The sequence below is a fragment of the Polistes fuscatus genome, unplaced genomic scaffold, assembly GCF_010416935.1.
Source record: "Polistes fuscatus isolate 324 unplaced genomic scaffold, CU_Pfus_HIC Scaffold5, whole genome shotgun sequence".
NCBI classification, from domain to species: Eukaryota; Metazoa; Arthropoda; class Insecta; order Hymenoptera; family Vespidae; genus Polistes; species Polistes fuscatus.
This window is the reverse complement of record NW_025113129.1, coordinates 173117-188363: the sequence shown is the minus strand read 5'-3', so window position 1 is coordinate 188363 and position 15247 is coordinate 173117. Positions and strand designations below refer to the sequence as shown.

The 15247-nt window shown below is 32.1% G+C and overlaps 3 protein-coding genes and 2 long non-coding RNA genes across 5 annotated transcripts; all 5 read right to left on the bottom strand.

Annotated features, from left to right (window-relative positions):
• Positions 1-3924: 3924 nt before the first annotated feature.
• Positions 3925-4726, bottom strand: LOC122522379. Its single transcript, XR_006305042.1, has 2 exons — positions 4404-4726; positions 3925-4218 (listed from the first exon to the last, which is right to left on the bottom strand). It is a non-coding gene; the product is annotated as an uncharacterized LOC122522379 (long non-coding RNA).
• A 2102-nt stretch (positions 4727-6828) lies between these two features.
• LOC122521921 lies at positions 6829-7859 on the bottom strand. Its single transcript, XR_006304955.1, has 2 exons — positions 7601-7859; positions 6829-7041 (listed from the first exon to the last, which is right to left on the bottom strand). It is a non-coding gene; the product is annotated as an uncharacterized LOC122521921 (long non-coding RNA).
• A 20-nt stretch (positions 7860-7879) lies between these two features.
• Positions 7880-8963, bottom strand: LOC122521920 (fatty acid synthase-like). The gene is made up of 3 exons (XM_043642669.1): positions 8677-8963; positions 8386-8606; positions 7880-7983 (listed from the first exon to the last, which is right to left on the bottom strand). The coding sequence occupies exons 1-3, from the start codon at positions 8806-8808 to the stop codon at positions 7968-7970; spliced, it is 369 nt and encodes a 122-aa protein (XP_043498604.1). The 5' UTR covers positions 8809-8963; the 3' UTR covers positions 7880-7967.
• A 64-nt stretch (positions 8964-9027) lies between these two features.
• Positions 9028-9797, bottom strand: LOC122521982 (fatty acid synthase-like). The gene is made up of 3 exons (XM_043642744.1): positions 9758-9797; positions 9458-9618; positions 9028-9372 (listed from the first exon to the last, which is right to left on the bottom strand). Exons 1-3 carry the CDS (start codon positions 9795-9797, stop codon positions 9028-9030), a joined length of 546 nt encoding a protein of 181 aa, XP_043498679.1.
• A 5-nt stretch (positions 9798-9802) lies between these two features.
• LOC122521981 (fatty acid synthase-like) lies at positions 9803-14826 on the bottom strand. The gene is made up of 7 exons (XM_043642743.1): positions 14679-14826; positions 14585-14593; positions 14341-14504; positions 14029-14260; positions 10383-10810; positions 10004-10297; positions 9803-9934 (listed from the first exon to the last, which is right to left on the bottom strand). The coding sequence occupies exons 1-7, from the start codon at positions 14824-14826 to the stop codon at positions 9803-9805; spliced, it is 1407 nt and encodes a 468-aa protein (XP_043498678.1).
• Positions 14827-15247: the final 421 nt, after the last annotated feature.

Here is a 15247-nt window from a genome sequence, read left to right as displayed (position 1 = left end):
CCAATCAGCGCAAATTATAAATTCCCTAGAATGGCTAAAATACACCAAACAAATCTAAGTGTTTATGCATTACATTAATATGCTTAAGAAACATATATGTGTATAGAATAAATATATTAGCCTAATACTAAAAACGGGAAAAGTATATAAATTCCTTAAATACTGATACATATATATTATAATACATTCGTTAGACTTGCTTTGGGAACATTAAATCTTAGTTATCTGTTTTACAGAAAAGTTGTTTAAATTATATTAGTTATAAGATATCTATTTACTATATATATTTGCATATAAAATTCTAGTGATACCAAAATTTGTAATGACTTATCGTTATAAAATCATTTTTTGATTAGCCAGTTTTTATCAAACGATTAAATAATGATAAGAACGTGTATTACTTTCACCTATCTAATGAGAACGGTAACATTTCTTGGACTTTGGCAAGCTACAACTGCGTCGGATCAGCATTGAACCTAGATATCAACACGTAATCAATGCTAGAAACAATAGAGAGAGATCTCCCCTCCACTACGTCCAGCCAGTACGCGTCTTACGTAAGAATCTTAAATAGGCCAGTCAACGAGGGCCTAACATCGACTTTTTTAGCTGAACGCCTGCATATTTGACCTAAATGTAAGTTGACGACGCTGAATCGAATAGTGCTAATTTTATTTAAATCTGACCCCGAGGTTTTGAGAAAATGGGTAAAAAAGGGTAAGATATGTCCTTATCTTAGAATCTAGGCATTAAATCGAAAAAAGTTTCAAACAAAAGTTGTAGAGAATTAAAATATACATAAAAAATGTTCTATGAGTTATCTTCGTATTTTCAAAAATAAGCGAATAAAATTGGATTGAAGATGGGAAAAAAATTGTAAGAGTGGGGGAAAGCAAGCTTATCCCTCCGTCGCTTTTTACACGCGAGCGTGCTAGTGTGCGTGCGAGCGTCCGTGTGCATTAATTCACAAACGAAGGATCTTCGGCATTTTTCGGGACTCTCGGTCTTGAATGAAAGTGCGAGTGAGAGAACAAACCAATATTTCTCTCTTTTTATTTATCATGCGATAACTAGTATTTTTGTTTTGCCCATCGATTGTTGAGCGTTCTGTATACGAGTGCGAGTGAGAAAGAAGACCGATATTTCTCTCTTTCTATTTTTTCACTCGGTAGACAGAATTTTACGTCTTGGCCATCGTGCGTCGAGCGTTCTGTATATCTATATATCGGCGTATAAGCGCGGCGTTTTTAAATCGAATCTTGATGCTTATGGCACGTTATTTCTTTATTTATTGTCAAAAATAATGAACCTTGAATAAAAAAAGAAATAATTCATTTTAGCAGAAACTATTATTATTTAGTGGAGAGTAAAAATAATTAATTAATTTTGTGCCTCGCCATAAAATTAATTAGAATAATTATTTGATATTAATTTTTGCCTCACAAAAATTTATTTGTATATCAAATTAAATACATATTTGAAAAAGAAGAATTTTATATCCACACATAAAATTAATTCAAGATATTTATGAAAGGATATTCTAAAAACGTGGAATTTATTTTTTGTCTATACATAATTTTAATTCATTTTTATTATGTTATAAGAAAACAGTAATGCATTCTGATTCAATATAAAAATATTCAATATATAAATATCATCCTAAGAAATGTCTCGTTTCGGCACGTTAAAAAGTAATTTTTGGTTTTCATTGGATATTATTTAATTAATAATTAGTAATTTTATTACTCGCGTAATAATTTTGATTTCTTAATAAAATTTATATCGTTAGTGCAAAATTTGAAAATTCTAAGATAGAGCTATATTTTACCCTTTTTTACCCATTTTCTCAAAACCTCGGGGTCAGATTTAAATAAAATTAGCACCATTCGATTCAGCGTCGTCAACTTACCCTTAGGTCAAATATGCAGGCGTTCAGCTAGAAAAGTCGATGTTAGGCCCTCGTTGACTGGCCTATAAAGGTAAAGAACTATAAAACCGCGCATGGGAATCCGTATCATATAAAAATAATGCGAACAATTTATTATTGCAGAATGAACTCGCATGTTTAAGCCGTCCTTAATGGGTGTCGAACATATTCGTTAGACTTTGATTAGGAAACAAACTACGACACTATTAAAAGTAAATTTTTATTGTTTAGATCTTTGGTATATTTACCCAATTTTTAGGTACACTCTGTATTAAAATATATAGAAATAACCAATAAGTGCTTCCAAAAATAAAATTAAGTTTCGTTCTTTATAGTCGTTTAAATTTATAATTTCAGGCTTGGAAAAATTATCATTATTGCTCGACAGAGAAAGATTAAAAATCTTTACTCACGAGTTTCGATTTATTAGTAGAGATAAGCTAATGCTTTTTCCTCGAGACATAACTTTTCCGTACAATTAGGTAAGATCTTCTTCTTCTTTTTCTTCTTCTTCTTATTATTATTATTTTTGGTGAACGACCAATGCCTTAATCAGTACTCCAGTGTTTTTATCATCACTTGAAAATGCCTTCACGTGTGACTATCAAGAGTTGTATATTTGGTGGGAATAAGAATAGGATTATAAGTTACAAATAAATCAGATATATTTTTGAGCCCAGCCAGGATTAAAAAGTACACTTTATTTGGCTCGTCAGGAAAAAGCTTTGCACTTGGATGAATTATATAAACGATCAATTCTTAATAAGAAGCCGTCCCTAAGCATCACTTTTTCGAACGTTTGCTGGAGGTCAACGAAGCATATGAATATTGGTTTATTCAATTCTATTGATTTTTCGGCTATTTGTCGTAATATGAATATTATTACGTCCACCGTGGATCTGTTCTGTTGAAAGCCTTGCTGTTCTTCGCTTTTTTCTGTCTGTTCTATTTCCTACACCAGGATTTTCGTCATCAACTTCTGTACTGCACTTAGAAAGCTAATTCCGCGGTAATTCTTGGTTTATTTCTTTGTCTCTTTATTGAATATGAGTATTGTTATGATCTCTTTCCATTGGCATGCACTTGCACTTTTTTTGTGTTTAATGTTTTATTAAACAGAGTACTTTTCCTCTGTTAGTGCGTTTCCTTCATATTTGACTATTTTGTTTTTTTTTCACCGAGGGTAGGTTTCTAGCCTCACGCTCCGATCCTCCTCTTTATATATATATAATCTGGGCTTTTGACCACCTAGGTATAAACTAGACGGATTTCCAAACCTATGAAAAATTTTAATAACCTAAGAAAAAATTTATTTAAATTAAGTACGTATTTAGATAGGAGAATTTCAAACACGTGCGTGTTTTTAACGATTTATAAAATTATATTTTTATTATGAGTATTTTTCATTTTAAATATGTCTGCTATCTGCTTAAATAAAACCTTTAATTTTCTATACTATTTATATTCACATTGAATACTGAGTATTTTAAATTTTTTAAATATAATTATTTGTTATTATGTTTTGTTACGCCATAGGAGTATAACTTCTTCCTCGCGTACATAAATACACACATCCGTGTTTTTTTTTGGTTTTTCTGTGTTAATAATGAACCTTACCTTGATTACGTGACTATTTGATGAGGAAAATATTGAGTGTAGCAGATAAAAAAAATGTTTTTAGACGAAACAATATTAGAGTTTCAAGAAAGCTTAAGAATGATCAAATAACATATAGTTTAGATAATAATATATTTATTATATTATAGATATAATAAACTATAGTTTTAGATTAATTTTTAAGGAAATCCCTTCATAGCATTGTGACGCATACTGAATTGTCCTTCTGCATTTCGAGAGAATCAATCGCTGAAAACTCTTGTGTTTTGGACAAAACTATGTGTATATACGTATACGTTAGTAGAAAATGTGTTTCGTGAAACAAGTGAATAACTTAAGTCAAAAAGAGGCGAAAAGAGTAATAAACGTCGAAAACAATGTAATTTTACTCGTTTAATCTTTAAAGTACACTTTTAACTTTTCATATTTCAATACATTTCATTTCATATTTCGTTTCATATACGATATCATTATCTTTTTCTAAAATAAGTTACAAAATTTGCGTATATAAAGAGGAAACAACGAGAAGACTGATTAAAAGTAGGTAAATGTATACTTAACGAAACTTACATAATTCTTGTATAATTTTACACAATTTTTTAATCTTAGTTATAGAGATATTGTTCGAACTGCCGTATTTCCTCGTCTTGTGGATTCCCTTCATCAATTTGTTGCTAAATAATTTTAAACACAGTCAAAATTAATGAGATATAAAGCTTACATATAATAATAATAGTAATATATATTTATAATAACGCAGTAATAATTATATAATTATAATAATAATACTATCGTAAAAGAGTTAATCGAAACAAAAAATAGATAATGTCATTATTGACATAAAAATAAAATGAATTACCTCGTCGTCGGTCTCCCCAACGAAGATATTTTTCTCGTCGTCATCTGGGGAATTATCTGTTAATATTTGACGAACAGCGATTACTGAAGAGTCTGCGCAAAATATAGCATTTAGTCGTTTTAAAAACCATGACATTTTTGTGTTATATAAATTTTGAAATTTAGTCTCAGTTAGTGTATTTTCCACAAAATTAGGCAATAATATAAATAACCCATGAAGGGAAGATTCTTTTCTTTTTTTGCATAATTTTTCCACATTAGTGTCTCTTAAGCTATCTTCGTCCAAGTCGAGCGAGGAGAAAATGAAGAATTTTACGTGTGATGACAGTGCTTTCTGCTATATTTATCGAGTATTTCAGTAACTTTAAAATACTTTAAGAAGAAATTGACGAATCTATCTTCGTTCTCTGTAAATCGAATATACCATCGAGTTGACCTATAGTTAAAGCTTCTTTAAATATTTTTCAAAGCTTGTGGCATTGTTTAAGTCAACCTCTTGTCGAACAATGATCGTTGCTCCATATTCGCGCCATTTAAGGACCAAATTTTCGTTACTTTGTTTTGACATATTAGAAACAATGATAAATTTTCTAGCTCCTTGTTCGATCATCCATTCGATCAGTACTTTTCCAAAGATATTAAAACCGTCGATAACGAGGTAGCATTTATCGCTATGAAAGAAAAGTTGAGGAATTAAGTTAGAGAATTTTTTTCTTCTTGCAAGTTGACCAAAACCTGTAAAAAAATACATTCGTATCAAAATTGTCAACAAATCGAACGTATTATTTCATAAAGTTTATACATAATTAATTACCTTTCCGTAACGTTCACAAGCCTTAATTTTCTTTCTTCTGTTGCTCCCTGAATCATAATTCTTCGTGATATAATTGGTTTTATTATACCCGTTTGTAGAGCTTTTCTCATCAATTCTGCTAATTCTCTCTTTCTTTTTTGTGGTAACTTAATAAGGTCTTGTAAACAGTAACTATATACACTTATGAACCGTATTAAATTAGATAGTGGTAATGGATTGTAATTAGGCCCTTTAAAATCGTAAATCATTACCAAATGTTTCTATTTTAACAATGTCCAAACAACTTTCCATATCGTCTAAGATGGAATAGTTTGCAACTACAAAATCAAAACCTTTGCCTTTCGTAATATTCTAATATTAATTGTATAGTCTTCAACTTTGATAATATTAGACTTTGGTAAACTTGGTCGCAACGACTCGATCACCCGTTTTTCTGCATCCGTTTCGTAAGTAGTGTAAACATCAAAATTATAAGATAAGGATAAATTTATGAGAGCCTGTCCTACGTCACTAGCACCATAATGTACTAACACAGTTTTAATTTTTTTAAACCTCCAAGTATCCGAATGCAAAATGCAGAAAGCTGCCAAATATGCTTGGGGAATTGTTGAAGCATCTTCGAAGCTCATAGTGTCTGGAATAATCCAAGTAAAATCTGGATCGGCTGAAATTTCATTACTTATAGTAAAATTATCAACTAGTCCCATTACTCTACGACCTTTCTCATCTGTCCCTGAATATTCTGTAATAGATATCTGTGATTCTAGGCTGACATCATTTTTTAACCAATATTCGTATGCACCTAAGTCAAATGCAGAACATTTTACCTTCACCATCCTATTATTTTTTTCTTTAATCAATGGTAATTTTTCCATCCATACTAATGAGCCTGATTTATTAATTTTCGCTTGCCAACGCATAGAAGAAGTAGACTTTACTCGCAATGGCATCCATCTGTATGTGCCCCATACCCCGTTTGGGGCTAATACATTTTCACGAAGATTAAGTTTTATTTGTGATTCATAGAATTCATTTTGAAGTGAGAATTTCGGTGCCTTAGCATCTTGTAGATCAAAAATTTGAAGTTTTTTATACGCCGGTTCTCCTTTTATATCTCGAAGTATCTCAAATATATCATTATCGATAATAGTGTTAACCACAAATATAACATTGTCATATTTTGTGTCTTGTAAGCAGATTTTTAACCGATCTAAACAGTTTTCGTGGTTATTAACGACAACAGTTTTTCCTAAATTTCTTTCTTTATGTAAAAGAAGAGCTGTACGACAGAGAGCAATTTTTATTTTCAGGACGATGTTTAATCCCACACTTGTTAATACAGAAATCGCATTATCTTCCTCTTTTGTTTCAATGATTGTCAATAAAAATGATTCTTTACCGAGAGTACTAATAAGTCTTCTTACATCGGTATAATGCGCGTTTTATAATCGTTAAAAATAATTTTCATGAATTGTCTTATAAAGCAACTCTCTAGCAATTAATTTTATATTGAAATTTTTCCTCGTCCTTTTTATGATATTCTCGAAAATCCAAAATATTCTCATTTTCTTTTTTGACTCATTCGTTAACAATATCTTTTCTTCACTGTTCATGCTAATATTTTTTGAAATTAATCCTAGTACTGCGTTTAATACGTCGTCGATATCCATCTTTGTTTTATTGATATTCTGGATAAACCGAAGTTCATCCGCGACAATTTTCCAATTCCTGTTTTTAAATATTATTTCTTTAAATTGGATTCCACTCATTGCAATTCCGGGGCAAGCAATTACGTTTGCCCGTTTTTCAAACTTCATCGGTAAAGCTACGAAAAAAAATCAGTATAGTTCATATAGTTTGTTAAACTATGATACATTACATTATTTTTTGTCGAAACATTTATAAACACGATATTTAAATAAGTGATCAGAAAAATGTTTTTTAATAATATAACAAGTTTGATGTACGAGCATATTTGGTGTAAAAACTATTTTTATGTCGTTTGAAAAAAAATATACGTATTAACTTCTTGCATACTAGTCATTTTTGTTTTAACAAATTGTCTATTGTAACATTTCCTAATTGTAAATGTTAGTACTTATACGTTAAAAAATTGCTGCAGATTATTATTGTTAAGTAACAGTCATAAATAATGTATTATCAAAGCATAATTTAATAAATAATATTAATTTTAATTTTTATTTTTGATTGTAAATAAAGAAAATTAAAATTTATTTATTTTTAGTCCAAAAATGCTCTTAAGATTCTACACATTTATTTCAGTTTTTATTTACGTGGTAAAGAATTTGAAGAGTTTTAGAACTTTTGGTCTATATTGTATCTTAATAATAACGAGTAAGTTAATATTAGGTTTCAAATCTTACCATAGTTTTCTTTCATTTTTTCTGTTAATTGTTCCATGTCGATGACGAGTTTCTGTATCCTACTCGGTACCAACATATTTTTATTCCTACTGCTGATAATATGGACTTGAACTAATCCTTCTAGTAATAACCTCCAGTCTCTGCTCCATTTAAGCGTTCCATTGGAACACGATGTAGAAAGTCCGCTAATAATATTGTAAGATTCTTCATACTGGTAACCATGTAAAAGTAGATTAGAGTAAATATTTTCTTCGTCTAAAATTTTCGTTTCTTCTTTTATAAAATGATTTCTGAAATATCTTCCTTCTGTGTTTCTGCTAAGCGAATAGTTCCAGAAGCTATCATAATTTCATCTTTAGTTTTTACTTCAAATTTTCCTGAACCTGAAAATTTACATTATTTCAAATATTGTTTTAAAATATTATATTTATAGGATTGCTATTTATACCTCTAAATATCATAATAATTAAATGAATTTTGCCATTTCTAGGTACTTCTAGTAATTTATTGTGAATAATAATGTTCTCGAGTATAAAAGAGTTATTAGCCTTATTCGGTATTAAATTCGAGTACATATTCACAACCAACTTTAAATAGACAGCTGAAGAAATGATAACATTGCCGTTTATTTTAAAATTTCGTAAAAACTTGTATTTATCTGATTCCAAATCTACCAGTTCTTCTATTTGTTGAGTTTCCCAAATTTACCACTTTCCACGTGCCTGTCAAACATACACAATAATAGTTTATAGCATCCATTTGAAAAAAGTCTATTTTGTACTTACCAATCAGAACTGTGTTCCCATCGAACAAGAGGAGAAATAGATGGGGTTTCTCTGGAAACAGGATAAGGAACTCTCGGATAGAGCTTTCCTGGCGTAATTGGAAATCCAAGATTATAAAGCTTTCCTAATGTGGATAAAATAAAAGTTGCATTGTCCTTATGGCCTCGTTTTGTTAATGATAAATTAATGCAACCACTGTCCAATGATTTTCTTAGAATTGCCTAATAAATGAAAAGTATTAGGTTATTTAATTAAAAAAACTGTATAAAATATTAATTCCAACAAATAAACCTGTAAAAGTCCATGGGGAGAAATTTCAATCGTTATAGCGTTTTTTGGTAACATTGTTAATATTTCTTCGAATAAGACAGGAGAAAGGAGATTATTCGTATGATATTCTGGTGAAGAAAGGTGAGCTTTCATTAAATGCCACTCATTTTTCGGAATAGACGTGCATAGCCAACGTTTACTGCGATTTTTTGGTTGAGAGATGACTTTTTTTAAATATTCTAACAACTTTGGACCAGCTGGAGAAATGTACCGACTATGAAAAGCAATATTACTAGTCGGCACGGTTTTAGCAAAATTCCTTTACACTAAAGAAAAAATAAGTATAGTTTCAAAATTTTAATATTTTAATGTCTATCGAAAATATCTCCTAAGCATTACCTGTAATTCTTTTACAAAAGCTTTTATGGACTCGGTAGGTCCACTTATGGTAGAACTGTCGGGTCCATTATGACAAGCAATATCAATGTCTTCAGGACAGAAATGTCGCAACTGTTTGTAACCGAGACCTACTGCGGCCATCGTTCCGTGTATCAAATCACTTTCTACTGAAGCCAAACCACGAGAAAGAGCGCTTAAAATCATTTCCTCAGCAGTAAAGCAACCATCTGCGTAAGAACAACCCAGCTCACCAACAGAATGCCCGATCATGTAATTCGGTTTCACACCAACAGCATATAGAGTATCTACCAGACCAATCTACGTAACAATTATCCGAAATTATTCATTTAAAAAAAAGAAAAAATAAACACTGCTGAAGGGGAAACATTAGATATATTATTACTTGTATTGCTGCTATTCCCAGAAAGCAGTTTATAATATTATCGTATATTGTTGGATTTTTATCGCATATAATATGCACAATATCGTAACCTCGAGGTCTTAAAACTACATCACATTTTTTTATTGCTTCGGCAAAGATTGGTATTTTCATTAGTGATTCACCTAAAAGAGAATTTTACATTTAATATATACGAGAAAGAGAGAGAGAGAGGGAGAGAGATGTAACATTTTTTAATTATTTAAATATAATATTTGTAGTACCCATTCCGTCCATTGTGATCCCATCCCCGAAAAAACGAACCAGATTCTCGAGATTGAACTGACAAATTAGCTTGAACCATTTCTATCAATTGCTCTGAACAGCTGCTTCAAAATTTGGAATTACTGTATACCCAGAATACAGAGAATTGGAAAATGGTTTCTCAGTAATATCAGTAATTAATTGAGCCAATTCATCATCTCCTCTGTTCGAATTTAACTAAACACAAATAGAATATATTCACGATCATTTTGCTTAATCTGTTCGGTCGTAAAATAAATATCTTACAATATCAAAGATCGACGATATCATTTCCTGAGTTCGACAAGAAGCTACAAAAAGTCGTGGCATATTATATGGTGAAAGTTTTCTCCTTTGCTTCTTTTTTGAATGACGTTTTAGGATAATGTGAGAGAAGGAACCGTTTAAAGCAGCTGTGTTAACAGCAGCGTAGCAATCCGTCCAAGGTGTTGGTTCTTTAATTACTTTTACGCGTCCATCCCGAAGACATTGGGCCTCTTCTGGAGGCTCGGAATAATGAAGATTCGGAGGTATAACTCCGGTCTCCATAGCAATTAGTACCTAGAAATAAAAAATAAACAAATGTGAAATATTAAACCAAATTTGCGTTGATTTATATTTAATTTTGTCTTTTCAGTAAATTTACCTTGATTATCGAATTTATTGCATTATTATTATAAGCGTTACCAATGTTTGACTTAACAGATCCTATTAAAAGAGGATTAGAAAGACTTCGATCTTGACCATAAACAAGATCTATTGCCTTTAATTCTTCGAGATCCATTGATTTGATTGCTGTACCATCGGCCTCGATGTAAGTTACGTCGCTTGGTTTTAGACCGCAGTGTTTCAATGTCTGTTTCATTATTTGAGTCTGAAATTCGGCTTTGGGAAATAGACACGTGTTTCTTGGAATTGCTTCAGTGTACTTAACAGAAAGATTAACGACCTCGGCATAAACTCGCTTTGCATTTTCGGCTCTTTGAAGGAAAATTGTTCCTATCGAGTCGCTTCTCGTGAATCCAGACGCTTTCTTATCAAAAGATCTATTTACTCCGTCTGCTGACAATAAACCTAAATAATGGAATGCATAAGACAGAAAATTATTTATAAATTACGAAAATATTTTTTAACTCCGCCTGCATGATCGCACATCAGCGATCATGTCCTAAGCCCGGGAAAAGGAGGAAGGTTGTTGGATCAGGTTAGCTCCCTACCCAACGTAAAAAAACGATTATGGCTCATAGAACCGACACTCTGCCTCGGAATAGGATTGATCTATAGATGACGACACATGCAAGGAAAAGGACGACGAAAAGGACAACGAATTGGAAAAAAGAACACATAATACGTCTGGCTACCTGGAACATCAAATCATTTAATAATAAAGATCAAGAAACCCTGAAAGAACTGAAAGATAATAACATCGATATATGCGCCTTACAAGAAACCAAAAAGAAAGGCAAAGGACAAATACAGTACGACGACTACTTAATGATCTATAGTGGAGTCGAAAAACAAATCAGGGCAAAGGAAGGGGTAGCCATCGCAGTGTCTAAGAAGTATCAAAATAACATACAAGAATGTAACTACGTATCTTCACGAATCTTGGTTTTAAAAATGGAAGCGGAAAATCAAAAATTAAATATAGTGTCAATTTATGCACCCGAAGATAATAAAAAAGAAGAAAGAGAAGCCTTCTACGACCAACTACAAAATTTAGTCGGATCATTACCAAGTAACCAACAAATGATAATCCTTGGAGATTTTAACGCCCTCATCGGAAACGAAATAATACCTGGAATAAAACAAAGGTTCAACTAAAACGTGTTAAATGACAATGGAGAACTAATGACACAGTTATGCACATTTAACGAGCTAAGGATTAATAATACATTTTACAATCATAAGGAACACTATAAATTTACATACAGCAACACCAGAGGCTTCAGGTCTACAATTGATTATATTGTTACCAACAGATACGTCCAACCAAACCAAATATTAGATATCAGGACGTTAAATTCCGCGAATGTAGGAAGCGATCATAGCCTGCTATTAGCAAAGATAAGAATGATGTTTAAACCCCAAAGAAATCTTGCCCGAGCAACTCAAGAATCGAAAATAAACATCGAGTCACTATGGAACTTACAAACAAAAAAACTAAATGAGAACAGGTTAAAGGATAAAATCGAAATAAACCCAATAAAAGAAGAAGATAATACAAACACGGCCTGGAAGAAACTAAAAACTAACATCTTAGAAGCTGCATATGAAGCCCTGGGAACACGAACTGTAAAAAACCGGGCTAGAATGATCAAAATTCCTTGGTTCCGCCCAGAGATTAAGGAAATATGCAAAAAAAAGAAAATAGCATACCTTAACTATAGGACATTAAGAACACCTGAATCATACGAAACGTATAGACGAATCCGGAATCAAACAGCGACATTAGTAAGGCAAACAAAGCAACATTATTGGGAGATTTTTTCGAAAAGAATGGAGAGTGACTTCTATGGACTCCAAAAACAAATCTGGCGATTTATTAGAAATCAAAGAAAGGAGGTCAATGAAATGATCGAAACAAACCAGATCACAAAAGAAAATTGGATTACCTATCTAACAGAGCTCTATAAATCAGAAGAACCTCAAACGGAACTAAATAAGCCAGAAATAATAACTAAAAGTGACATACAAATTGAGTCCAGTGATGTAGAAACAGCTATTCGAAGACTAAAGAATAGGAAGAGCTCAGGGCAAGATGGCATCCCAAACGAGTTACTAAAATATGGTGGCCAACGTCTCACACAACAATTAACATTCCTAATCCCAAAAATACTATGCCAACACAAAATACCTGACGAATGGCGAACTAGTACAACTATAGTTATGTTTAAAAAAGGAGACAAAAAGCTGCCTACAAATTACAGGGGAATAAATCTTTTAAACACTTCATTACAACTAACAACAAAGATTATAACGAATAAAATTAACAGCTTAACGAATCTAGAAGACGAACAACAGGGATTCAGATCAGGCAGATCGTGCACAGACGCGGTTTTCATCATAAGACAGATAACAGAAAAATCTATTGAATACAACAGACTAGCATATATGTGTTTCATTGATTTGGAAAAGGCATTCGACCGAGTGCAGTTAAAGGATGTTATACACCTCCTCTATAACCGGCAAATTCCGAATAATCTTATCAAGACCATAGAGGACATCTATAGAAACAATAAGATCCAAGCAAAGATAAATGGCGCCTTGACTGAACCGATTGATGCAGGTCGTGGTATCCGACAAGGGGATTCCCTAAGTCCCCTGCTTTTTAACATCATTATGGACGAAATAATAAGAAACGTAAGACTGCTAAAAGGATATAAAATGGGCAGCGAAAAATAACCATCTATGCTATGCTGATGACGCTGTATTAGTGGCCGAAAATGAGGATGATCTACAACGTCTACTACACCGATTTAACTGCATAGCCAAATCATTCAATATGAAAATATCGGCCCAGAAAACTAAATGCATGACAACATCAAAGACACCGTTAAGATGCAAACTGGAAATTGAAGGGAAGATTATTCAGCAGGAAATGAGATTTAAGTACCTAGAATAGAAATCTCAGGATATGGTGATGTTGAAGCAGAGGTAAGAGAACAGACAATGAAGGCATTCAGAATAGCGGGCTGTTTGAATGACACAATATGGCGAAACAAAAACATGGACATAGAGACCAAAGCAAGAATCTACAAGGCAATGATAAGACCTATTATGTCACATACCGCAGAAACTCGACCAGACACGGCGAAAACGAAACAGTTACTAGAGACAACCGAAATGAGAGTTCTTCGCAGAATTGCTGGAAAAACACTACTGGATCGAGAGAGAAGTGAAGATATAAGAAGAACATGCAAAGTGGAAAACATTAACGAATGGATACTAAAAAGGAAAAAAGAATGGAACGAACATATCAACAGAATGGACAACGGAAGAATTGTCAGAATTGCACGGGATAAGTCACCGGTTGGCCGCAGAAGCACGGGGCGCCCACGAAAACGATGGTGCGACAATTTAACAGTGCAATAGGCAGAAAAAAAAAAACGTCGTTACGAAACAGGCAATTATCCTAAACTAGAAAATGAAGAAGAAGAAAGAAGAAAATATTTAACTTGATGTTCTAAGAATTTTAATTACCATTGAAAGAAAAAAATATAAAAAAACTGCCTTTTTGTCTTTACATGCAAGAATTGGAATTTATTATACCTAGTATACTCTTATTTTACCTAATTCATACAGTTGGTAAGATGTTTGGGGAAGTAAGCTTAAGATTCCCCCACTAACAATCGCGTAATCGCAATCTCCAGCTTTTATAGCATCGTAAGCTTTTTGAATTGCTAATGAACTTGATATGCTGCTTGAATCGATAGTGCAGCTTGAGCCAGTTAAACCCATACAAAACGAGATCCGGTTTGCTAGCAAACCACGACAATACCCCAGTAGACTATATCCATTCTCCTATAATGAAAATAAAAACAATTGCACATTAAATGATTTTACCTTTAAATGAAATCCATTAGATCATTCTATTTACTTACTTGAGTTTTATCTTTCATTGTATAACTATCTGACTCATATAAACCCAATACTCCGTAAACATTGGTTTTCTTGTTCCGTAACTCTACAGGATTTATTCCAGCATCAATGATCGCTTCAAACGTAACTTCCAATGCCATTTTTATTTCTGGCGCCATAAATTTTGCTTGAATTGCATTAATTCCAAAAAAAAAGTTATCGAATTTCGTTAAATTAGAAATGAGTCCTAAACGCGATGATACTTACACAAATGACCTAATAAATAATAATTTAATGAATCAAAAATAACGCACATTATTACATTTTATTCTGTATAAAAACAAATTAAGAATATTCTTACCTAATTTAAATCTTGTATGATCCGCAGATACGCAGTCTTCTCCATTTATTAGATTTTCCCTTAAATCATTGATATTGTTACTCTTTGGAAATTTTCCCGATATTCCAGAGATGACAACTGCACTATCGTCCAAGCCTTCTAAATTCATATTTGCAATATGTATCAGCACGAGCAACACAATCAACCACTAATTCGTATGGCAAATAAAGCTATTCATTGAAATCGCTCTTTATATAGCCAATCAAGTAAGTCTAATTTAAATTGTTAATTATGCGATTTAGTTATGAAATTTAAATGCGTTTACTATGCATTATGCTGCATTGTCAATGCCGTATTGTATAAAAGAAATCTTTCCTAAGGCTTCCGATGACTTTTGATTTCTAATTTTTTTTATATAAAAAAGATATTTCCGTATGATCTATTAGGTAAACGATTCGAGATACCTATTTCATTATATTCTAAAGAACATTTATTACTAGCTTGATTTAAAAATTTTTTCTAGATTTAAACAATAATTAAATTAGATGGTAAGGAAAAGGTTGCATTAGAACGATTCAAGATACGTATGA

What these genes read in the sequence shown, in the direction of transcription:
- LOC122521920 (XM_043642669.1), bottom strand. Translation starts at nt 8,808, where the DNA reads ATGAAAGCTCACCTTTCTTCACCAGAATATCATACGAATAATCTCCTT. An exon ending in CTCCCCATGGACTTTTACAG is followed by an intron (nt 8,607 to 8,676) that starts GTTTATTTGTTG and finishes TTCATTTATTAG; the next exon opens with GCAATTCTAAGAAAATCATT.
- LOC122521982 (XM_043642744.1), bottom strand. Translation starts at nt 9,797, where the DNA reads ATGGTTCAAGCTAATTTGTCAGTTCAATCTCGAGAATCTG. An exon ending in AGTTCAATCTCGAGAATCTG is followed by an intron (nt 9,619 to 9,757) that starts GTTCGTTTTTTC and finishes ATTCTCTTTTAG; the next exon opens with GTGAATCACTAATGAAAATA. An exon ending in TGGGAATAGCAGCAATACAA is followed by an intron (nt 9,373 to 9,457) that starts GTAATAATATAT and finishes ATTGTTACGTAG; the next exon opens with ATTGGTCTGGTAGATACTCT.
- LOC122521981 (XM_043642743.1), bottom strand. Translation starts at nt 14,826, where the DNA reads ATGAATTTAGAAGGCTTGGACGATAGTGCAGTTGTCATCTCTGGAATA. An exon ending in CAATAAATTCGATAATCAAG is followed by an intron (nt 10,298 to 10,382) that starts GTAAATTTACTG and finishes TTTTATTTCTAG; the next exon opens with GTACTAATTGCTATGGAGAC. An exon ending in TATCGTCGATCTTTGATATT is followed by an intron (nt 9,935 to 10,003) that starts GTAAGATATTTA and finishes ATTTGTGTTTAG; the next exon opens with TTAAATTCGAACAGAGGAGA.